Here is a 25,098-nt window from a genome sequence, read left to right on the forward strand (position 1 = left end):
GCGGGGAAAGGAACAAGTGTCATGGAAACATTTTTTAATAACTTATGGATATTAGAAGGGAGAGAAAAATAGAAAATCAGACAATTGTCCATAAAGGGTTAACCACGGCCCCATGCTCTGCGCTGTGGAGCGCCCCTGTCACAGTCACCGCCTCCTCCCCGACTGGCCCCGCCCCTTCTCTGGTTTGCCCCGTCTTCTTGGACACACCCCTCTCGGTTGCCCTGCCCCTTTCTAGTATGACTCGCCCCGCCTCCAAGGTATTCGCTCCTTTCTCTGTTGCCCTGCCGTCTCTCTAGACCCGCCCCTTTATGAGTTGCCTCGCCCTCCTCCGCCCTGCTTCCGTCTTTTACTATGTTGAATCGCTCCGCCTCCTCTCTGGATCCGCCTTCTTTCTGGGTTGCTCCGCCTCCTCTGAATCTCCCCCTTTCTGTATTGCTTTGCCCCACCTCCTCTATGGATCCGCCCTTTTCCGAGTTGCTCCCGCCTTCTCTGTGGATCCGTCCCTTTCTGGGTTGCCTCGCTCCGCCTCCTCCCTTCGGCCTTCCGCGCATGCTCGGTGCAGTCTCTGCGGGCAGGGGGAAGGCAGTGGAGGCTCCCAGAGGAAGCCGGATCCCATCATAACAACAAGCAGCAGTGGCCGCGGCATCCTGAGGCCCAGCGTGATGGGGGCAGCCCGGGACCCCCGACCTGACTGAGCGGCCCGGGCTACAGGCTGAGGGAGCCCCATGAGGCCGGGACCATGCAGCCTTCCCCGCAGACCTACGACTTCTTCAGCGAGGAGAACGGCCTGAAGTGGCGGGGGCTCTTCGTGCCTGCCCTGAGGAAGGTGAGAGGGAGGAAGGGAAGGATGGAAGCGGCTCTATAGCCTCCTCGTACCCGGGGACTACACCTCCCAGAATTCCCTGCCGTACGTTGGCTGTAATGTCAGTGACCGAGCATGCTGGGAATTGTAGTTTCGCTGTAGATTTCATGTGGGGGAAGATGACATTTGTGGAGAACAACAAGCACCAGCAGAACCTCCTCTGTCAGGGCAGTCTTACACTTGTAGTGAATGGAACGACTACTCCCAACATTGGGGCACTAGATGTCCAGCACTGGCTTTGGACAACTTCTTCATGGACCTTTTCTTGCTGTCATGTCAGGAGAGCGGGCTCCAGGAAATCTGAAGATGCTTTCCATTCACTGACAGCAAGCAGGGGCCTGTCCTGGCCTGCAGGTGTAAAGCCGCTTCCCGATTAATCATGGGCAGAGTATTGTCAGGAGGAGTTATCCCAGTAATCCAGAAACTGTCAGACTGTGCTTGGCATGTGGGCAGCAGTGATGGTATAGCAGGGGCACATCATAGTAAAGAGCTTGGGTGCCGGATTATCAAATATACTGGATTGGAGGAATGTTCTTCCCTCCCTTATTCTTGTGCTGTAGTAATCTGCAGATGGGAAGTGAGTGGCGGCAGATTCACTATCTGATGTCAGGGGGCCTCCGGGCATGCGGGGGGTTGTAGTATTTCAGTGGTCACTTGGCGCCTGCTGCTTTGCAGACTATCGTACGATGCTGGCCTCTTGACTAACTTCTGGGACACATACAGTTTAAATGTAAAAATAACCCTGTAATCTAACGTTTGATAATTCAGAAATGTTATATATATATATATATAATGATGATTTAAGTTATGGAGATACCAGAGAACCAGGACTCTGAGCAGTGTGAGATGATGGGAATGTAGTGTTTTCCCTCAAACAGTGCCACTTTTGTCCACGTGGCTGTGTCTGGTATTGCAGCTCATCACAACTTTTGCAGTATCGGACATAGGATCTTATATGTCATGGAGGATGATTGAGAGATGCCGTCACTTCATGGTTGGAGGAGGTACGTCCTCTGGGACCACCGCGGGTCATGAAGGGGTCACGGCGCTGATTTTGTGTGTTCTTGCCCCGCGGCTTTGCAGATAGACCCATGTGATTGAGCAGCACCACTATACAGTTCTGGGATTGGTCCTGACTCCGGATCTGTGAGGGTTGCAGAGCTCGGACCCCGCCAATCACAGCGGAGTCGGGGTCTGGCGCGGCGGGATCAGACCTGTCACCCGCTATTCCTCCTATTCTGGCCGACAACCATGAGCATCTCCAGGACGAGCCGGGGGGCTCTTGGCAGGTCGCGAAGCGCTGGGGATTTACAAGGAGTTGCTTGCTCATTTATGGTAGTGATCCGCCACCGTCTGCTGCTATCAGGACTGACAGACGTTTATAGGAATCGCTGCTTAAGATGTTCCCGCACAGAACCTCACCTTCAACAAGCCGTGCACTCAATCGGGGCGCTGATCATTATTTGATGAACTACATACCCCAGGAAGCGTCGGGGAGCAACACAGCACTCTAATCAGTGGCATCTAGAATTACATGTTTCCCCCCATGTGCTCCCAAAATTACATACACTCCCCTATATAAGATGGATATATAGCATTGCTCATCCTGAGCTTGCTGATTCACTGGCAATGGGTAAAACATTCAGGATCTGTAACAGTCTTCAGCTGAACAGTGGAGTATGTATCTGCCAATCCGGGCCACAGGGGGAGCTCTGCGGAACCGTTACTGCCCGTGAGAGACCCCCATATGTGACTTAATCTCCCTTACAATCAGACGACCTGCCCACTCTCCTGTCATAGCTTTTAGTAACCACTTCTATTCCGTATAAAAGTCAGGATCTTCTCCTGTAACGTTGCATTGTGCCGTTCCTCTGTTGCTCTTCCGGGAAATAAATTGCTTGCTGTTACCAGCTGGAGGAGTGCCACTACGTATTCACCCCGTCCAATCAGTGCTGACTGTGAAGGCACACACTCCTTTGACACGGTGACTGATAACACCCAGTTGTCAATTTATGCCTTCATTTCTAGGAGGAGTAATAGAGGAACGTGGCAACACAAAGGTTAAAATAAAGTCTCCAAATTATTAAGAGATTTTTACTAAAACTGACAATTGGGTCATCCTGTGAGCTCCATTTATCACCTTTCCATCTGTATAATCAGCGGTGGTCCGACGGCCTGGACCCCCAACTGATTTCGAAAAGTTCAATGTGAATGAGAATTTCTGAAATAAACAGGTAGCCGGTCATCCATCCCCGAACTGATTTTTTTAAAATACTCTAAATGTTTACAAATTCTAAAAATAAAGTATGCGCCCCTTACTGATCACCCATCACTTCTGTTCCCAAGCCTCATGGCTCCGCCGCCAGTCTCTATACTTCCTTTTTCTGCTGGACTAGTATATAACCGCTGCAGGCAATGACAGGCCAAAGGGGTGACCCCCTAGTGCCAGTGATTGTCTGCAGCGGTCCAGTGTCCTTGTGGTGAAACATCACTGGAGCAGAAAGTAGAGACCACCCCCCCCCCCCACTGGTAATATTTGGAGGGGAGCAGAGACCGAGACATGAGGTCCCCTCTTTCCAGATCACTTGGGGCTGGAGGACAAGGCTGTCTTTTTGAAGTGCAAGACTTCCTGCTCCCGTTGCTTTTCAGGGGCTCGCTATGACGCTCTAGACCCTGATGCTCAGACTTTGTGGGAAAGTGAACATTTCACCTACATGTCATAAATTCCCAAAGTTTGTTTTTTTTCTTCCTGGGGAACCATTGTAGGACGCCAGGTTTCTCTCTGCGGTGTAATCCATGTCCCCGGGAGCCTTGGCCGCAGGACACCCAATTGACGGTATCTTCTTTTCTATGGACGTCTGGTCCAACGGATTGAAATTTGACGATATTTTGTAACCATACAGAGGGGACCCCGTGAGTTTTGTTCCCCCATTAAGGTTTTTGTAGTCTTTGGTGACCCCATAGACTGCCGCAGAGCTCTAATTGTAGATTCCTCTATCTCTCTTCTGACCACGTCTAATCCTGACTGTCTGCGGTTGCCAGGTACGAGCAGGAAGCTTTGAGGTTATTTATACTTTTATGCCTCGTACCTCGCTGGCGCAGTTTTATTGCCCTCATTTGTCTCCCTCGTGCCAAATTCCTCAACTGATTGATCCACGTGCAACTTAGGAGAAAAAAAACAATAGCAAAATTGATAATTTCGGCAATTAAAGGGAATGTTCCTTTTCGACCGCTGCTGACGGAATCTTAAAGGGAACGTCCATCTCTGGAACCAGAAAGATTTTCACGTTCTTTGCTCCTTCGCTCCACGTGATGTTCGCTTTTTCCAAGAATCTGACACTTGTGAGTGTGAAATGCTTCATGGAAGAACAAGCGCCCCTCTCTGCTGCCTTCACGGTCCTGACATCGCAGTGTAAAGATTACTTATACTATTCATAAATTATCTCTGGAAGATGAAGCCGTCACCAGAGCTCCGTGACCCGAATCGTGCCACCTCACGGGAGTCTTCCGAGAAGTCACCTGGATCTCCGGTAACTCTAATCGTGCGGCCCCCGGTGTGCGGGGACCGGCGTATCAGGAGCTATTTACTAAGGACGAAATCAAGATTGGGATTTTTTTTTATCGCTTTTTCCCTGCACACATGATCACATGAGCTAGCGATTTCAGCTTTGGATCTGAAAGGCAGAATCCGTTCATTCATTTGCGATCTCCTCGGAGTTTCCTCTCCTCTTGAATTGCATTTTTTTATTGCTTAATGTCACCAGATATTACTGTAAAACAGATCTGTTACGTTTTTCTCTATAAACTGCATGTATTATTAGATGGCTCTTATACCTGATGAGGCTGATGTACTTACTTTGGAAATCCATGGCAGGATGACTGTATAAACCTCGTGTGTGGTTTGTTCATCTGTCTTTTGCACCTCTGCCTTTATCATGGGGCTGCCACATCCTGCAGGGCATTATTGGGACCCGGTGCTGGTAAATACGGCTGCCTGTTTTTTTGTGATGTTTTATGTCCTTTTCAGTGAGTGACTATTTTCCCATCTGATATTAAAAGGAATTGTATGTTTATTGGTGGGTCCCAGCGGTCAGACCCCGAGTGATAGCTTACCAGTGGATTGATCATTTGGGGGTCCCAGCAATCAGACCCCGAGTGATTGCTCACCTTTGGATTCATCATTGGGGGGGGGGTCCCAGCGGCCAGACCCCGAGTGATCTCTCACCAGTGGATCAATCATTGGGGGTCCCAGCGGCCAGACCCTGAGTGATTGCTCACCTGTGGATTGATCATTGGGAGGGTCCCAGCGGTCAAATCCCTCAGTGATCATCGTCCGTGGATTGATCATTGGGGGGTCCCAGCAGTCACACCCCGAGTGATCACTCACCTACAGATTAATCATTGGGGGGGGTCCCAGCAGTCAGACCCTGAGTGATAGCTCATCTGCAGATTGATCACTGGGGGGGTCCGAGCAGTCAGACCCCAAGTGAGCTCTCACCAGTGGATTGATTATTGGGGGGTCTCAGTGGTCAGACCCATGAGTGATCACCGCCCGTGGATTGATTATTGGGGTGGTCCCAGCGGTCATACCCTGAGTGATCACTCACCTACGGATTGATCACTGGGGCGGGGGGTTTCAGACCCTGAGTGATCATTCGCCCGTGGGTTGGTGTCTGTGATTATGGGATGGCCCCTTTGTATGTGCAGTGAATATTCCGGGTTGGGGTGGTCTTGTACCCACTATATTAGCAGTATATTCCCTTCAGTATTCCAGACATTGGCCGTGTGCCCCGCGCTGTGCCCCCTCCTCTGCTGTATACACAGGGCTCCAGCGCGGCCGGTTACCATCACTGAGATCTATTCGGATCAGAGCGAGCTGTCATTCTCTCCGAGGCAAACAAGAATCCATTAATACCCCCAAAGTGCTTGGAAAATGAGCTGCAGCCATTAAATGGGGCTCAGGTTACAGACTATTCTTGTCTTGTGGAGCCGGAGCAGCACTGATCAGGACGGCCGTGTGCGGCTCCACGCCGGCCGCTGCTGCTGCTTACACTCAATCGATCGGGGGGTGGGGGGGAGATTTTTTTTTTGGAATTTTCACGGTTTTTATTTTTATTCCTTTTTTTCCCCACTTTTTCTTTGACAAAATATGTTGAAAATATTTCCCTCTGTTTCCGTATGTAGTTGTACAACTTACACAGCGGAGGGCTCAATGCCTGGACAGCCATTCTCCCCAGTTTCCCCCATACACACACTAACCCAGATCTTATTACACCCTACGTGGTGACGTGTGGGGTCGGGAGCCAGGCACAGGGAGCGTTAGTGACATCACTATACTTATGTCCATCAATCCATTTAAATAGGACCCCCAGCTCCCCCTTGTCATTTCTTTTATTTTCATCCTTAAAATAAATTGTTCCTCTGCTATTCCTCCTGGAAATAATGTATACCTGTTCATCAGACGTCTGTTTCAAAGCAAAAGGTTGTCATTGGAACACCCTGTTATTAAATTTCCAGGGGGAGTAACAGAGGAACAATAAGGATGCTATTTTATGAGGGGTGCATATATTTACTAAAAAAAGGACATATCCAGTTTAGAAGGGCTGAGAGAAACATGACGACATCCAGGAACAGCGCCACACTTGTGCACAGGTGACTTGTGGTATTGCAGCTATTCATTTCAGTGCAGCCGAGCTGCAATATCAGGTTTGCCATACCATGTAGCGGGCAGTTCAGGACTGTGGGAAAGCTGGGTGACTGGTGCTGGGACCGCGCAGGCGCTTTGTGGTAACGGCGGTGTAAGTACGTAGAGGATTCCCTCCTCGGATCAGTGGGTAAGTCGTGACTGTATTCTGAGCGGACACACCCTGCTCTGGCAGCCATGTACCCACATACTGGTTTTGCCTGTTAATCGACTCGTGCCGTCTTTCTTTTTTTTTTTTTCGTAGCATTATCAAAGCCTCGGGCGTCAGATAAATGCTGCGCCATTTCCTGTGGTCACGTGTACTGGGGGTCTGCAATGGACAAAATACTGATTGGTGGGGGCAGCATGGCTGAGAGTGCGGCCTCCCGGTGTCTTGGGCAGGAACGGAGATGGGGTCCCTGCCCAAGAAACAAAGATCACTGCTTGGGAGATACTGGCCGCCATATTGGTCATCGTCCCCTATGGGACAGACAAGGAGGGTTTTTAGCTTGTACAGTAATAAAATAATAGGAGACGTATTTGTGAGGTAAATCCGGAGATATGACGATAAATCATGATATTCAAGTTATGTCAGGAAGCCCTCTCCTGGTGTCACCCCCCCTTTCCTTCACACAACTTGTTTAGCAACCCATCCCATGGCCATCTCCTGTGATATGGAAATTAGGTGATGTGGGAACAAAGGACACAGGATGACTCCCTGCCGTCACCCTGTAACAAGAGTTGTATCTCATTATAAGGCTCTGGAACTAGCCAGACAGAACGACTCCAGTAAAAAATGGTTCATATCTCGCAAGCCATATTTCCGATAAATACGGCAACCATAAAAATGGTGTTTTCGCATGCGGACGATGCTGGCACACCTTTTTTATGGGAGCGGGAGCTTGGGAAATACCCCAGGCGTGATATCAGCCAATGTGGAACTAGTAGACAAGTCATGAGTCCTCTCGTTCTGTAGCTAAATTCATAGCTGTCACAATGAGAGCGTTGGCGTCCGCCTACGACGCTCCCAGGCAAAGTTATGGCCCATATTCCATGTTGGGATATTGTCCATAACTCAAGCCAGGGGTGGAGCAGTGCTCCCTCTGAGGTCACGAAGGTAGGAGGGGACCTGGATTTGCCCAGGTTGATAACCCTACTTCGGCCATTTTCCAGTGTTCTTCTCGCTGGGGGCACGTGTAGGAAACATCTGTGGGAAGGATCCTAGAAACCTGGCCTACAGTGCCCCCCTGTGGCCAGACGCACAAGGTAACTGATTGAACTGTGTATGCCTGTTTGTAAACCATGCTTTGATTGTAACTGTACTCTGACATATGTATATTCTGTAGATTCCCTATTGTATATATTGTAGTTTCTAGTGTGCTTTAGGCTGATTAAATTATATAATTAATCTTGGGCTGTTCTGTTATCTCGATCTTGAATCCCACGTCTGTGTGTTCGGCTAATAGTTACCGTGAAGCGGTTGGTGGCAGCGAGTTGTGCCAAGGATTATTGTGGGGAGGCCAGTGAGATTCAGGGAGGTTTTATATATTCCGCCCGCGGAGGTCGGGGGAATATATACCCTACTCTCACCGGGGACCCTTCAATAATCGGCATAAGTAGTATAGCGGCCTCCTTGCTTATTGTCGGGCAATTCCATAATTGGCCTGACTATAAGAGGGGCGCTAGAGAGCGCGTCACGTGCTCTGTCTGTCGGTCGGGAGGTATAAAGGAGGGGTGACCCCCACTTGTTACCCCCCGATTGTGACGTACTGGTAGCCAGCGCGGGGGATTTCTGAGTGACCCCCCCGGTGGTTTGTGACATATTGGTGGCAAGCGGTGGGATCGAGATAATAGTGTGTGTGAGTGTGAGACCCATACTCCCAGACACTAAAGACTGCCTGCAGCAGCTGTGGCTGCTGGGGTCTTCAGACTAGCTCAACACTAGAGTGTCAGAGTGCAGATACTGTAAGGTGTGTGGAGGCATCAGGTGTCAGTTCTGTGTCAGTGACCAAAAGTCTGCAAGAATGGCTGATGGCACCAGGAGCAGAGCTATGCAACTGGCCAATGCTAAAGCAGGAGCCGAAGAGAGGGAGGACGGTGCTGTGGACAGTAATGAGGAGGTTGCCCACGAGTCCTCCAGGAGCTCGACGCCAGAAAACAGCTCTGCAGAGGACATGGCACAACCTGGCAATTATGGACAAGATGAGGAGCAGCTCACCCAAGGTTCCTCAACGAGCCAGATGCCAGCCCTCCGCTCTGCAATGGACAGTGAATCACCAGGCTCCGCAGCGGGCCGCAGATCACCACGTGCCATTCCACCGAGCCTGGGAGGCTCGGATAGCCTTCTTCAAATGGCTATGGCCCTTCTCCAGGCTGGAGACCAGGAGGGCTACAAGGGACTCCTGGCAGAGCGCAGGGCAGAGCGGCAGGCAGCGCGTGACGCTGAGGCTGCGGAGCGGCAAGCAGTGCGTGAGGCTGCGGAGCGGCAAGCAGCACGTGAAGAGCGACAGCAACAGGCAGAGCGTGACTACCAGCTGCAGCTAGCTCAGCTCCGGCCCTCATCAGCCACACGTGACCTTCAAGACACCAAACTTCCAAAGGTCCGTGTTGAGGACTTCCCAGTGCTGGAGAAGGATGGAGACTTGGACTCTTTCTTGACTGCTTTTGAACGGACTTGCTTGCAGCACCATCTGGACAAGGACCAGTGGGCCAAATACCTGACCCCCCGTTTAAGGGGTAAGGCCCTGGAAATCCTTGGGGACTTGCCTGCTGAGGCAGATCAGGGCTACGACACCATCAAGCGGGCCCTGATCCAACAGTACAACCTCACTCCAGAGTCCTACCGCAAGAAGTTCCGGAGCCTACAGAAGGGACCAAAGGACTCCTGGGCTGACCACAGGCGGGCACTTGCCCGAGCTGCCGACCACTGGACCCAAGGCCTGCAGCTTTCCACCGGACCGGAGATCCTGGACTTGTTCATCACGGAGCAACTCTTGTGGAACTGCCCTGAGGATCTCCGCCAGTTCATCCGAGACCAGAAGCCAAAGGGGTCCACGGCTACAGCTGCCCTGGCCGATGACTACACCAACAATCGGGCTCCTGAGGCCAGGAGAGCAGCCACCAGCAGCACCTGGAGAGGGGGTAAGATGAATTCTGCGACTGCCCCACCTGCCCCTAGACTGCAGGGGGTGTCCCCCTCAACTCCCCTCTCCAGGCCCGTGGCAGAACCAAGACGGTGCCACCAGTGCAACCTACCTGGACACTTCAAGGCCATGTGCCCACAGCGTCCCAAGGCCCCGGCTCCGTCCCCGTCCCAAGGGCCGCCCAAGGTGTATTGTGTGGGTGGGGGTGGTGGTAGGTCCCTGGACAGCTTCCAACCTGTCACCGTCGGCCGGTCTGTGACCATAGGACTGCGAGACAGCGCCTCGGAGGTGACTCTGGTGCGGCCTGAGATGGTGTCCCCCCAAGACTTGATCCCTGGAAAAACCCTCGCTGTCTCCGGGATTGGAGGCATTGACCCGGCGCTGCCTGTTGCTGACATTTATGTGGACTGGGGCGCAGGGCGAGGGGTGAGGGAGGTGGGGGTAACTGATCGGATCCCTGCAAACGTGCTACTTGGGACAGATTTGGGGCAGATAACCTCCCAGTTTGGGCCCCCCCCAAGGGCTGAACCTTCAGCCAGTACTGACATGACTCCTGACAATGTTAATGTGTTATCTATGAATGATGTAAGGGAGGAGGGAGTGAACTCTGATATTTCTGCTTGCACAGACACCATAGACACACACGCAGCTGCAGCTGTGACAGGAGGGGAGAGGGTCAGAGAAAGGTGTGACAATGCCTCTACAAGTAATCAGCCTGTGAGCTGGGATCTGTTGCCCTCTGCAGGTTGCCCTCTGCAGTGATAAGCAGAGAGCAGGGTGCTGCAGGGGGAGGACCAGTGTGTGGGGTGGGGGCTACCACAGCAAATGTGGGGTCCCCAGAGATTTCACAGCGGGGTTCTGTTGCTGCAGGAGGGGAACAGGCAGGTGAGATTGGGGCCGGTCCAGGAGCGGAAGTGCTCCCAGGTAAGATCTCGGTGCATGGTTCCCCCACAACCGGGGTGTCAGGAAGCCAGGTAGGTCTGCCTGAACCGGCGACTTGGTCAGGAACGGAGGAGGAGCAGGCACGACCCACGGTCGCAGCGGCTGTGGCCGCTGTCACCCGCAGTGGGAGTGCTGGAAGCCAAGGGGCCTCCCGGAGGTCCGATAGCTCTTCCCCTTCTGACCAAGTGGCAGCCGAGTCAGGTGGAGGCCAGGACACAGGTCCCGGGGTACTGACCGAGGATGTGACAGTCTCGTCGATTCTGGCCACATCTAGTCAGGGGTTTCAGGCAGCGTTAGAAGCTGACGACAGCCTGAAAGCTCTTAAGGAGCAGGCGGCACAGCCTCCCTCGGACTCGGACCCGGAGCGAGTGGTCTGGGACCAAGGACGGCTGTACCGGGCCACGGTCCAGCAGGGTTCACCGGAGGCGTGGCCCAGGGACCGACAGTTGGTGGTACCCTATCCGTTCCGGACGGAGTTGTTGCGGATCGCACATGAGATTCCGATGGCCGGACACCTAGGGATCGCTAAGACCAAGGCCAGGTTAAACCAGCATTTCTACTGGCCAAAAATGGGGGCCGATGTGGCTGCCTACTGCCGTTCGTGTGAAACCTGTCAGAGAGTGGGGAAGGCGGGGCCACACCCCAAAGCCCCACTAGTATCTCTGCCAATCATCGATGAGCCTTTCAGGAGGGTGGCTGTGGATCTGGTCGGCCCGCTGGCCATCCCCAGCAGCTCCGGGAAACGCTTCATACTGACGGTAGTGGACTATGCCACCCGGTACCCAGAAGCAGTAGCCTTGTCGTCCATTCGGGCTGACAAGGTGGCCACCGCATTGCTGGAGACTTTCTCCCGAGTGGGTTTTCCCCAGGAAATGCTCACTGACCGGGGGACCCAATTCATGTCCCAGCTGATGGAGGCCCTCTGTAAGCAGGTCCAGGTGCGACATCTGGTGGCCAGCCCGTACCATCCACAGACTAATGGCCTGTGCGAGCGGTTCAATGGCACCTTAAAGCAGATGCTTAAGATGTTGGTCGACTCCCACGGGCGTGACTGGGAGCGGTATCTCCCACACCTGTTATTTGCTTACCGGGAGGTTCCACAGGCCTCAACAGGATTCTCACCGTTTGAGCTCCTGTACGGGCGACGTGTGCGGGGCCCCCTGGCTCTGGTGAAAGAGGCTTGGGAAGGGGATTTGGCCACCCCTGGAGTGTCGGTTATCGAGTATGTCATGCGCTTCCGGGACAAAATGCAGGCCTTGACGCAACTGGTACACGACAATATGGCTCAAGCCCAGGCCGATCAGAAGCGTTGGTACGACCAGAACGCTTGTGAGAGGACCTACCAAGTGGGTCAAAAGGTGTGGGTACTGGTCCCCGTACCACAGGACAAGCTTCAGGCAGCCTGGGAAGGCCCATACCTCGTGTACCAGCAGCTCAACCCTGTGACGTACCTGGTCACCCTGGACCCTGCCCGTGGAAGGTGGAAGCCCTTCCATGTGAACATGATGAAGGCACATCATGAGCGGGAGGCATGTGCGCTCCCCGTGTGCAACCTGCCCGAGGAGGGAGAAGCGGAAACCCTCTTGGATATGCTAGCCCAGGTTAGGGCAGGCGGATCCATTGAGGATGTGGAGGTTGGCCACCAGCTCTTGGAGGACCAACGGTCCCAGCTGTGGGCCACCCTCCTCCCCTTCCGGGGGTTGTTTACCAACCAGCCCGGAAGGACTGACTTGGCTGTCCATCACGTGGACACTGGGGATCATCCCCCGATCCGGCGTTCAGCATATCGGGTCTCCCTGGAGGTGCAGCAACACATGCGCCAGGAGATTGACGAGATGCTGAAGCTGGGGGTGATCCAGGCATCCAACAGCGCTTGGGCCTCGCCTGTAGTCCTCGTCCCTAAGAAGGACCGAACCACGCGGTTCTGCGTGGACTACAGGGGGCTCAATGCTGTCACGGTCGCCGATGCGTACCCAATGCCACGCATCGATGACCTGCTCGATCAGTTGGCCGGGGCTCAGTACCTGACCATCATGGACCTGAGCCGGGGATATTGGCAGATCCCCCTGACTCGCAAGGCCAGGGAACGCTCTGCCTTTATTACCCCATTTGGACTGTACGAGTCCACGGTGATGCCATTCGGGATGAGGAATGCCCCTGCCACTTTCCAGCGGATGGTCAACACCCTGCTCAAGGGACTTGAAGGGTACGCGGCCGCGTACCTGGATGACATTGCCGTCTTCAGTCCCACCTGGGAAGATCACCTAGAGCATCTAGCACAGGTGCTCAGGCGGGTCCACCGGGCAGGTTTGACCATCAAGCCGGGCAAGTGTCAGCTAGCCATGAGCGAGGTCCAGTACCTCGGTCACCGGGTAGGCGGGAGAACACTGAAGCCCGAGCCTGAGAAAGTGGAGGCCATCGCATCCTGGCCCACCCCCAGGACCAAGAAGCAGGTGATGTCCTTCTTGGGGACCGCGGGGTACTATAGGAGGTTTGTTCCATGCTATAGTAGCCTGGCAAAGCCCTTGACGGACCTCACCAAGAAGAAGCTGCCCTCTGCAGTCGATTGGACAATGGACTGCGAGACAGCCTTCCGGGCCCTAAAGGACGCCCTGTCCAGCCCGCCCGTGCTACAGGCAGCCGACTTCACGCGGCCGTTTGTAGTACAGACCGACGCCAGTGACTTCGGCCTCGGTGCGGTGCTCAGCCAGGTGGACTCTGCGAGCCAAGAGCACCCAGTCTTGTACCTGAGCAGGAAGCTGTTACCGAGGGAAGTGGCCTATTCCACAATGGAGGAGTGCCTGGCCATAGTGTGGGCCCTGCAGCGTCTGCAACCCTATCTATACGGGCGCCACTTCATCGTTGAGACGGACCACAATCCCCTCAGCTGGTTGCACACCGTCTCTGGGACGAATGGGCGATTGTTGCGATGGAGCCTTGCGCTCCAGCAATACAACTTCACCATTCGCCACAAAAGGGGCCGTGACCACGGTAACGCAGACGGGCTGTCCCGACAAGGAGAGGTCGCGGACGGGCGCACGGGGGAACACCGGAGTGTGCTGCCCCCTAGCGCCCTCAAAAGGGGGGAGGTGTGAGGTAAATCCGGAGATATGACGATAAATCATGATATTCAAGTTATGTCAGGAAGCCCTCTCCTGGTGTCACCCCCCCTTTCCTTCACACAACTTGTTTAGCAACCCATCCCATGGCCATCTCCTGTGATATGGAAATTAGGTGATGTGGGAACAAAGGACACAGGATGACTCCCTGCCGTCACCCTGTAACAAGAGTTGTATCTCATTATAAGGCTCTGGAACTAGCCAGACAGAACGACTCCAGTAAAAAATGGTTCATATCTCGCAAGCCATATTTCCGATAAATACGGCAACCATAAAAATGGTGTTTTCGCATGCGGACGATGCTGGCACACCTTTTTTATGGGAGCGGGAGCTTGGGAAATACCCCAGGCGTGATATCAGCCAATGTGGAACTAGTAGACAAGTCATGAGTCCTCTCGTTCTGTAGCTAAATTCATAGCTGTCACAATGAGAGCGTTGGCGTCCGCCTACGACGCTCCCAGGCAAAGTTATGGCCCATATTCCATGTTGGGATATTGTCCATAACTCAAGCCAGGGGTGGAGCAGTGCTCCCTCTGAGGTCACGAAGGTAGGAGGGGACCTGGATTTGCCCAGGTTGATAACCCTACTTCGGCCATTTTCCAGTGTTCTTCTCGCTGGGGGCACGTGTAGGAAACATCTGTGGGAAGGATCCTAGAAACCTGGCCTACAGTGCCCCCCTGTGGCCAGACGCACAAGGTAACTGATTGAACTGTGTATGCCTGTTTGTAAACCATGCTTTGATTGTAACTGTACTCTGACATATGTATATTCTGTAGATTCCCTATTGTATATATTGTAGTTTCTAGTGTGCTTTAGGCTGATTAAATTATATAATTAATCTTGGGCTGTTCTGTTATCTCGATCTTGAATCCCACGTCTGTGTGTTCGGCTAATAGTTACCGTGAAGCGGTTGGTGGCAGCGAGTTGTGCCAAGGATTATTGTGGGGAGGCCAGTGAGATTCAGGGAGGTTTTATATATTCCGCCCGCGGAGGTCGGGGGAATATATACCCTACTCTCACCGGGGACCCTTCAATAATCGGCATAAGTAGTATAGCGGCCTCCTTGCTTATTGTCGGGCAATTCCATAATTGGCCTGACTATAAGAGGGGCGCTAGAGAGCGCGTCACGTGCTCTGTCTGTCGGTCGGGAGGTATAAAGGAGGGGTGACCCCCACTTGTTACCCCCCGATTGTGACGTACTGGTAGCCAGCGCGGGGGATTTCTGAGTGACCCCCCCGGTGGTTTGTGACAGTATTCTATTCTAAGCAGATTGATAACATCTTTATTTTATTTCTTACCCTCCCCCAGGTCCAACAGCAAGTGCACCCCACGCTGTCCGCAAAAGAAGACTCGCTGTACTATATAGAGGAGCTGATCCTGCAGCTGCTGAGTAAATTATGCATCGCCCAGCCCCGGACCGTCCAGGATGTGGAGGTTAGTGAGGATAACGGGGGTCTCCAGCCCTATAAAATCAAAGGCTTGACTGCTAGGGTCAGATGGGTGGAGGTCTGCCGCTCCGCTGAAGGAGGTGCAGTACAGGCAGGTGATCATGAGGAGCGGACACCCCAGCCTCGTACTGATGGCCGAGTAACTGAAGAACCCTTTAATGTCTTCCTTTCTTTGTCGCTCCATTGGGAGACCCAGACAAATGGGTGTATAGCTTCTGCCTCCGGAGGCCACACAAAGTATTACACTTTAAAAAGTGTAACCCCTCCCCTCTGCCTATACACCCTCCCGTGCATCACGGGCCCATCAGTTTTTTGCTTTGTGTTGAAGGAGGCACACATGCACGCATAGCTCCACATTTTAGTCAGCAGCAGCTGCTGACTTTATCGGATGGAAGAAAAGAGGGCCCCTAACAGGGCTCCCGGCATGCTCCCTTCTCACCCCACTCTGGTCGGCGGTGCTGTTAAGGTTGAGGTACCCATTGCGGGTACAAAGGCTGGAGCCACATGCCGTTATCCTTCCCCATCCCTTAGGGGCTCTGGGTAAAGTGGGATCCTAACCGGTCACCATGCAATGGGACCGGGCTCCCTCCGCAGCCCCTGGGGGAATCTGACGGACAGGAGACCGGGTATCATCAGGGACAGGCCCTGCTCCTCTGAGGTACTCTGTGTCCCCTTGGGGACGGCGCATACAGCGCCTGTGTAACGGACGCTGCAGCAGCTGCTGGGTGTTTGGTGTTGCCGGGACTACCGCGCCGACCGCGCTTGTTTGCCGGCCGCGTTACTAACTTTAGTCCCCGGCTTTTGCGGCCTAGTACCGCATACTCCCGCCCCCGGGCCTGCCAGTCAGGGGCAAGGGCGGGACGCTGGACTGGACGTCAGCGGTGAGGGCTGGAGCATACTTAGGTATCCTCCGCCCCCCTCACTGAGCACTGTGGGGCACTGGATTCCCGCACTTTCTGAGGCACGCCCACGGCTCGCTCCTCCCCTCAGAACGCTGGCAGCCATTGCTATCAGCACTTCTGCCGGTGGAGAACTTCAGACCGAGCTCCACAGCTCTGGGAGGCCCAGGCAGGGAATCTGGTGGTCACACAACCGCTGAGGGCGGTCGGTAAGCCGCACCTGTTACTAGGTGCTGGCCCCCCTGGGTGCCGAAGTGTATATTTATATCCTTATATTGTATACATTTACTCTGTTCGGCCGCACTATTTGCTTTTGGCTATATACCCTCACTGATTGCTCTTAGAGGAGACAACAGCATGTCGTCCGCAAAAAGCAAGGGTACCAAGGCGCAGGCTTATTTTGCAACCTGTACCTCTTGTGCGGCTATGTTACCTGCAGGTTCCACCTACCCTCATTGTGTGCAATGCTCGGCCCCTGTGACACTCACTCAGCCGGAGCCTCAGCCACTGGTGGGACCCTTGGCCCAGATAGAACCACCGGCTACCAGTGTCCAGGTGGCAGGGACAGAGTTTGCAGTGTTGGCTGAGAAACTTTCTGAGTCACTTTCTCAATCCATGGCTCAGTCTATGGACAGATGGTCTGCTAAGATACTAGAAGCTTTGCAGTCCAGACCGGTAACACAGGCCCCGGGCACTGTTGAATCATTGCCCCCAGGCCCCCCTCGGTCAGCGCAGCAAAGTGCTCCTGGGGTGACTCCTAGGTCCCACGGTGAGGACTCCGACACGGACCGCAGTCCCAGACCGACTAAGCGGGCTCGCTGGGAGCTTCCCTCGACTTCATCACACTGCTCAGGGTCTCAGCAGGAGGACTCTCTAGAGGATGAAGCGGATGTGGCAGATCAGGGCTCTGATCCTGGCACTACTCTCAATCTTGATACACCTGAAGGGGACGCCATAGTAAATGACCTTATAGCATCCATCAATCAGGTGTTAGACCTTTCTCCCCCAGCTCCTCCGATTGAGGAGTCAGCTTCTCAGCAGGAGAAATTCCAATTTAGGTTTCCCAAACGTACACCGAGTGCGTTTCTTGATCACTCCAACTTCAGAGATACAGTCCAGAAACACCGAGCTTTTCCGGACAAGCGCTTTACTAAGCGCCTTAATGACACACGTTACCCCTTCCCCACTGACGTAGTTAAGGGTTGGGCTCAGTGTCCCAAGGTGGATCCTCCAGTCTCTAGACTGGCGGCTAGATCCATAGTAGCAGTGGCAGATGGTTCATCGCTCAAGGATGCCACTGACAGGCAAATAGAGCTCCTGATGAAATCCATCTAGGAAGCCATAGGCGCGTCTTTTGCTCCGGCATTCGCAGCCGTATGGGCACTCCAAGCTATCTCAGCTTGTCTGTCTGAGATTAATGCAGTCACACGTGCCTCTACTCCGCAGGTTGTGTCTTTAACCTCTCAGGCGTCGGCTTTTTCGTCCTACGCCATGAACGCCGTCCTGGACTCTGCGAGCCGTACAGCGGTAGCATCCGCCAATTCAGTGGCAGTCCGCAGGGCCATGTGGCTACGCGAATGGAAGGCAGACTCTGCTTCCAAGAAGTTCTTAACCGGTTTGCCATTTTCTGGCTACCGTCTGTTTGGCGAGCAATTGGATGAAATCATTAAACAATCCAAGGGAAAGGACTCGTCCTTACCCCAGTCCAAACCAAACAGACCTCAGCAACGGAAGATACAATCGAGGTTTCGGTCCTTTCGGCCCTCAGCCAGGTCTCAATTCTCCACGTCCAACAGGCCACAGAAGGGCCAGAGGAACTCTGATTCATGGCGGTCTAAGTCACGTCCTAAAAAGACCCCCGGAGGAACCGCCCCCAAAGCGGCCTCCTCATGACTTTCGGCCTCCCCAAACCGCATCCTCGGTCGGTGGCAGGCTCTCCCGCTTTTGCGACGCCTGGTTGCCACATGTCCAAGACCGATGGGTGAGAGACATTCTGTCTCACAGGATAGAGCTCAGCTCTCGTCCTCCAACTCGTTTCTTCAGAACATCTCTGCCCCCCGAGCGAGCCGATGCTCTTTTTCAGGCGGTGAGCACTCTGAAGGCAGAAGGAGTGGTGATCCCTGTTCCCCTTCAAGAATGGGGTCGCGGTTTTTACTCCAACTTGTTTATGGTGCCAAAAAAGGACGGATCATTCCGTCCCGTTCTGGACCTCAAACTGCTCAACAGACACGTGAAAACCAGACGGTTCCGGATGGAATCTCTCCGCTCTGTCATCGCCTCGATGTCCCAAGGAGACTTCCTAGCATCAATCGACATCAGGGATGCTTATCTCCACGTGCCGATTGCACCAGAGCATCAGCGCTTCCTGCGTTTCGCCATCGGAGACGAACACCTTCAGTTCGTGGCACTGCCTTTCGGCCTGGCGACAGCCCCACGGGTCATCACCAAGGTCATGGCAACAGTGGTGGCAGTCCTACACTCTCAGGGACACTCGGTGATCCCTTACTTAGACGATCTTCTAGTCAGGGCACCCTCCCGGGTGGCATGCCAACACAGCCTGAACACTGCTCTGGAGACTCTCCAGAGGTTCGGGTGGATCATCAATTTCCCAAAGTCAAAATTGACACCGACCCAATCGCTAACTTACCTCGGGATGGAGTTTCATACTCTCTCAGCGATAGTGAAGCTTCCGCTGGACAAACAGCGTTCACTACAGACAGGGGTGCAATCTCTCCTTCAAGCCCAGTCACACCCCTTGAGGCGCCTCATGCACTTCCTAGGGAAGATGGTGGCAGCAATGGAGGCAGTTCCATTTGCGCAGTTTCATCTGCGTCCACTCCAATGGGACATTCTCCGCAAATGGGACAGGAGGTCGACGTCCCTCGACAGGAACGTCTCCCTTTCTCGGGCAGCCAAAGCCTCTCTTCAGTGGTGGCTTCTTCCCACTTCTCTGTCGAAAGGAAAATCCTTCCTGCCCCCATCCTGGGCTGTGGTCACGACGGACGCGAGTCTGTCAGGGTGGGGAGCGGTCTTCCTCCACCACAGGGCTCAGGGTACCTGGACTCGGCCAGAGTCCTCCCTTCAGATCAATGTTCTGGAGATAAGGGCAGTGTATCTAGCCCTAAAGGCGTTCCAGCCGTGGCTGGAAGGCAGGCAGATCCGAATTCAGTCGGACAACGCCACGGCGGTGGCGTACATCAACCACCAAGGCGGCACACGCAGTCGTCAAGCCTTCCAAGAGGTTCGGCGGATTCTGCTGTGGGTGGAAGCCACAGCCTCCACCATCTCCGCAGTTCACATCCCGGGCGTAGAAAACTGGGAAGCAGATTTTCTCAGTCGCCAGGGCATGGACGCAGGGGAATGGTCTCTTCACCCGGACGTGTTTCAAGAGATCTGTTGCCGCTAGGGTACGCCGGACGTCGACCTAATGGCGTCCCGGCACAACAACAAGGTCCCGGCATTCATGGCACGGTCTCAAGATCACAGAGCTCTGGCGGCAGACGCATTAGTTCAGGATTGGTCGCAGTTTCGACTGCCTTATGTATTTCCTCCTCTGGCACTGCTGCCCAGAGTGTTACTCAAGATCAGGTCTGACTGCCGCCGCGCCATCCTCATCGCCCCAGACTGGCCGAGGAGGTCGTGGTACCCGGATCTGTGGCATCTCACGGTGGGTCAACCGTGGGCACTACCAGACCGACCAGATTTGCTGTCTCAAGGGCCATTTTTCCATCTGAATTCTGCGGCCCTCAACCTGACTGTGTGGCCATTGAGTCCTGGATCCTAGCGTCTTCAGGGTTATCTCAAGAGGTCATTGCCACTATGAGACAGGCCAGGAAACCAACGTCCGCCAAGATCTACCACAGGACGTGGAGGATCTTCTTATCCTGGTGCTCTGATCAGGGTTTTACTCCCTGGCCGTTTGCCTTGCCCACTTTTCTGTCCTTCCTTCAATCCGGAATGGAAAAGGGTTTGTCTCTCGGCTCTCTCAAGGGACAAGTCTCGGCGCTTTCCGTGTTTTTTCAAAAGCGTCTAGCCAGGCTTCCGCAGGTACGCACGTTCCTGCAGGGGGTTTGCCACATAGTCCCTCCTTACAAGCGTCCGCTAGAACCCTGGGATCTTAACAGGGTGCTAACGGCTCTTCAGAAATCACCTTTCGAGCCGATGAGGGATGTTTCTCTTTCACGCCTTTCGCAGAAGGTGGTCTTCCTAGTGGCAGTCACATCACTTCGGAGAGTGTCTGAGCTAGCAGCGCTGTCATGCAAAGCCCCCTTCCTGGTGTTTCACCAGGATAAGGTGGTTCTGCGTCCGGTCCCGGACTTTCTCCCTAAGGTGGTATCCCCTTTTCATCTCAATCAGGATATCTCCTTACCTTCTTTTTGTCCCAATCCAGTTCACCAATGTGAAAAGGATTTGCACTTGTTAGATCTAGTGAGAGCACTCCGGCTCTACGTGTCTCGTACGGCGCCCCTGCGCCATTCTGATGCGCTCTTTGTCCTTGTCGCTGGCCAGCGTAAAGGGTCGCAGGCTTCCAAGTCAACCTTGGCTCGGTGGATCAAGGAACCGATTCTTGAAGCCTACCGTTCTTCTGGGCTTCCGGTCCCGTCAGGGCTGAATGCCCATTCTACCAGAGCCGTGGGTGCGTCCTGGGCATTGCGGCACCAGGCTACGGCTCAGCAGGTGTGTCAGGCGGCTACCTGGTCGAGCCTGCACACTTTCACGAAACACTATCCGGTGCATACCTATGCTTCGGCAGATGCCAGCCTAGGTAGGCGAGTCCTTCAGGCGGCGGTTGCCCACCTGTAGGAAGGGGCCGTTTTACGGCTCTTTTTATCGAGGTATTCTTTTACCCACCCAGGGACTGCTTTTGGACGTCCCAATTGTCTGGGTCTCCCAATGGAGCGACAAAGAAGAAGGGAATTTTGTTTACTTACCGTAAATTCCTTTTCTTCTAGCTCCTATTGGGAGACCCAGCACCCGCCCCTGTGCCCTTCGGGCTGGTTGTTCTTTTGTGTACACATGTTGTTCATGTTGAATTGTTCTTTTGGTTCATGGTTTTCAGTTCTCCGAACATCCTTCGGATTGAATTTACCTTAGACCAATTTATAAGTTTCCTCCTTCCTGCTTTGGCACCAAAACTGATGGGCCCGTGAGGCATGGGAGGGTGTATAGGCAGAGGGGAGGGGTTACACTTTTTAAAGTGTAATACTTTGTGTGGCCTCTGGAGGCAGAAGCTATACACACAATTGTCTGGGTCTCCCAATAGGAGCTAGAAGAAAAGGAATTTACGGTAAGTAAACAAAATTCCCTTCTTTACCCGCACAATATGGCCAAAGCTCTCTCTACAGGCGGCATGGGAGAGCGGACAGTTTGTCTAGCTGTCAATCATTCAGTAGCAATCTGCTTCCCCTGGCAATCGGGAGGCCGAGGAGCGGCGCGCTCCTGAACAATGAATTTGACACAACCCAGTTAATTGTTTACTTAGTGGAAAAGAGCGCACACGATTGAAAGCTCTGACCAAGAGTCGCGTAGGATCAGAATAAAGGATCTGCTTGTTTCTGTAGCTATAGCGCCCGTCATGTCCATGGCAATGTCTGGTACATCCATGCACCTAGAATAGAAGTGAAATGCAACATCACACACAGTCCATGGAGGAGAGGGGCACTATTTCGGGTTGTCTTTTTATTTTAATCCCTCTCTGGTTTCTTTGTGTTTTCAGTTTCCTCTAAATGCCCCTAAATTTGACAGCCCCATTAAATTGGCCTAAAAAAAGTGGGGTCATTGGCTTTCTACTGGACCCTATGCCACATAACCCTCCGGCTGCCACTGTCCAGTCTTTTTACTTCTGCCGTTGCGCACTGCAGCCGTGGTGCCTTCACTATAGGCCACAACACCCGGCCACATCCAGCAATAGAGGTCACTGCTTGGTGAAAGGATGTGACATCGAATTCTGCAGTGACCTCAATGGCCTGGATGCAGCCGGAAGTCATGGCCTATATTGAAAAGGCCGGCAAGGTGGAAAGAAGACAACCAGACAGTGCGACGCAAGGGGGGCGGAGCGGTGAGCAATGAGGGATTCATGTTTGTTTGTTTTTTTGCTGGCAATGTTCAATCTTTCATACTAAGTCAGGTTATGAACAAAACTATTGTGCTTATGTGGTTTGTAACCCGGGAACTGCGATATGGTGTGTGTATATGTATGTGTATATGTTATCGGCAATGTGAAAAAACAGACATTCTATAGAATACCTAGGCAATGTATACAATGCCGGAAATGGGTCGTCAAAGTATGAAATACATCAGATGTTCATACATTTCCTAGTCATTCTATAGAATACCTAAATGACAAACAGGCGGAGTGTAGAATACTGCAGGGGCGGTCCGTCCAAAAGTCAGGCAGCAGCAGATCTGTGACACTGGCTCAGTTGCCCTTAGCAACCAACCAATCAGATTCCACCTTTCATTTTCCAAAGAGTCTGTGAGGAATGAAAAGTGGAATCTGATTGGTTGCTAAGGGCTGAAAAGTGGAAGTGCCAAACTAACAAATGCCTTTGTGTAAAAAAAAAAAAATAAAATGAAGTGCAATTCAAAATGCCATTCTAGCCTCCCATGCTGCAACAAATAGTCAGGAATGACACTTCTGATTCCTTTTTTTTTCCCTGCAAAGATATCCTGTTGTTCATTTTGCATTTCTTCTGTCATTTTTTTGACTGTTACTAAAGACTAATAGTCAGGAATGACACCTCTGTTTGTGTGTTTTTCCCAGTAAAGATATCCTGTTGTTCATTTAGGATTTCTTCTTTCATTAGTTTTTTGACTGGGTTTTCATACATTGCCTGTAACATATATATCATTTCTTTGCACAGTTGCCCAGTCTGGTACAGAAGGATTACCGTTACCTCCTTAGGTGATGGGCACAGTCTGTGGCACAGTGTGTATGTACAGCAGGGGTGGGGAACCTCCGGCCCGCGGGCCGTATGCGGCCCGCGACGACTTTTTATGCGGCCCCCGGGCTGATTCCCGGGGACTGCAGTGCTGGGGCGGCAGCCGCATCTTACTGGCTGCTGGCCCTTTAAATCCACACACAGCGCGTTCAATGCTGAACGCTGCATTTCCTATACCTGAAAGACTACGTTCCCACGCTGGCACTGCCTACGTGAGGATGTACTTTGTAGGTGGGGTCAGCGTGAGGAGCGCTAAAATCAAAAAGGAGAGGATTGACTGCCAATCATCCCCCAGGTCTTACTGTGCCGGGCAGCGCTCTTTGCCCAGCGGCGGCTCCCTGTGCCCGGCGGTGGCTCCCTGTGCCAGGTGGTTGCGGCGGCGGCTCCCTGTGCCCGGCGGCTCCGTGCCCGGCGGTTGTGGCGGCGGATCCCTATGCCCGGTTGCAGCTCCCTGTGCCCGGCGGTTGCGGCGGCGGCTCCCTGTGCCCGGCGGTTGTGGCGGCGGCTCCCTGTGCCCGGCGGCGGCTCCCTGTGCCCGGCAGTTGCGGCGGCGGCTCCCTGTGCCCGGCGGCTCCGTGCCCGGCGGTTGCGGCGGCGGCTCCCTGTGCCCGGCGGTTGTGGTGGCGGCTCCCTGTGCCCGGCGGTTGCGGCGGTGGCTCCCTGTGCCCGGCGGCTCCATGCCCGGCGGTTGTGGCGGCGGATCCCTATGCCCGTTTGCAGCTCCCTGTGCCTGGCGGTTGCGGCGGCGGCTCCCTGTGCCCGGCGGTTGTGGCGGCGGCTCCCTGTGCTCGGCGGCGGCTCCCTGTGCCCGGCGGCTCCCTGTGCCCGGTGGCTCCCTGTGCCCGGCGGCTCCCTGTGCCCGGCGGTTGTGGCGGTGGCTCCCTGTGCCCGGCGGCGGCTCCCTGTGCCCGGCGGCTACCTGTGCCCGGCAGTGGCTGCTCCTCTCTGTGCCCGGCGGCTCCCTGTGCCCGGCGGCAAAGGCGGCTGCTCCTCTCTGTGCCCGGTGGCAGAGCTCTCTGTGCCCGCAGCCACCTCCAGCGCTCTGTGATCCCAGCCTCCCTCAGTTCTCTAACTACTTCCAAGCTCATCCGAGTCTGCCTGTGCCCCCAGCGTTCTGTACCTCCAGTGCTCTGTGCCCCTCTTTCCCCCCAGTGATCTGTGCCCCCCCAGTCTCCCCAGTGATCTGTGCCCCTCAATGTTCTGTGCCTCCCCCCCCAGTCTCCCCAGTGATCTGTGCCCCCCAGTCTCCCCAGTGATCTGTGCCCCCCAGTCTCCCCAGTGATCTGTGCCCCCCAGTCTCCCCAGTGATCTGTGCCCCCCCAGTCTCCCCAGTGATCTATGCCCCCCTAGTGATCTGTGCCCCCCCGTCCCCCTAGTGATCTGTGCCCCCCCGTCCCCCCAGTGATCTGTGCCCCCCTAGTCTCCCCAGTGATCTGTGCCCCCCTAGTCTCCCCAGTGATCTGTGCCCCCCCCCAGTCTCCCCAGGGATCTGTGCCCCCCCAGTCTCCCCAGTGATTTGTGCCCCCCCAGTGATCTCTGTGCCCCGAGCCTCTCCCAGTTCTGTCTGTGCCTTCAGCCTCTCCCATCCTTTTCTGTGCCATCTGTGCCCCCAGCGTCCCCCTGATTTGTCTGTGCCTCCAGCCTCTCCCATCATTCTCTGTGCCCCCAGGGCTGTCTGTGTCTCTCCGGCATCCCCCAGGGCTCTTTGCCCCCGGCTATTTATATAACCGCAGCAATGTTTGTGCCCCCCAGCTATGTCTGTTTATCCCAGTGATGTGTATATACCCCCAGTGAAGTCTGTGCCGCCCAGTGATGTATGTACCCCCCAGTGACGTCTATGCCCTGCTGCTTCCCTAGTGATGTATATTCCTCCCAGCCCTCCCCAGCAATGTTTATGCCCCCCCAGCTATGTTTGTGCTCCCCATCAATGATGTATGTATCCCCCCAGTGATGTCTATGCCCCCAGCCTCCCCAGTGATCTATATTCCTCCCAACCCTCCCCTGTGATGTATATACAGCAGTCCCAGCCAACTCAAACCTGGAAAAGCAGTTGTGAAAAGC

The 25,098-nt window shown here is 54.1% G+C and overlaps 1 protein-coding gene across 1 annotated transcript in view; it reads left to right on the plus strand.

The window, feature by feature from the left end:
* The first annotated feature begins 548 nt into the window (after positions 1 to 548).
* SOS2 (SOS Ras/Rho guanine nucleotide exchange factor 2) overlaps positions 549 to 25,098 on the plus strand; it is a 101,636-nt gene continuing 77,086 nt past the window's right edge. The window contains exons 1-2 of the mRNA XM_075330536.1: positions 549 to 826; positions 15,058 to 15,183. Coding sequence (XP_075186651.1) covers positions 740 to 826; positions 15,058 to 15,183 — 213 coding nt within the window. The 5' untranslated portion in view covers positions 549 to 739. The remainder of the gene's footprint in view (positions 827 to 15,057; positions 15,184 to 25,098) is intronic.

The sequence above is a fragment of the Anomaloglossus baeobatrachus genome, chromosome 12, assembly GCF_048569485.1.
Source record: "Anomaloglossus baeobatrachus isolate aAnoBae1 chromosome 12, aAnoBae1.hap1, whole genome shotgun sequence".
Lineage (NCBI taxonomy): Eukaryota > Metazoa > Chordata > Amphibia > Anura > Aromobatidae > Anomaloglossus > Anomaloglossus baeobatrachus.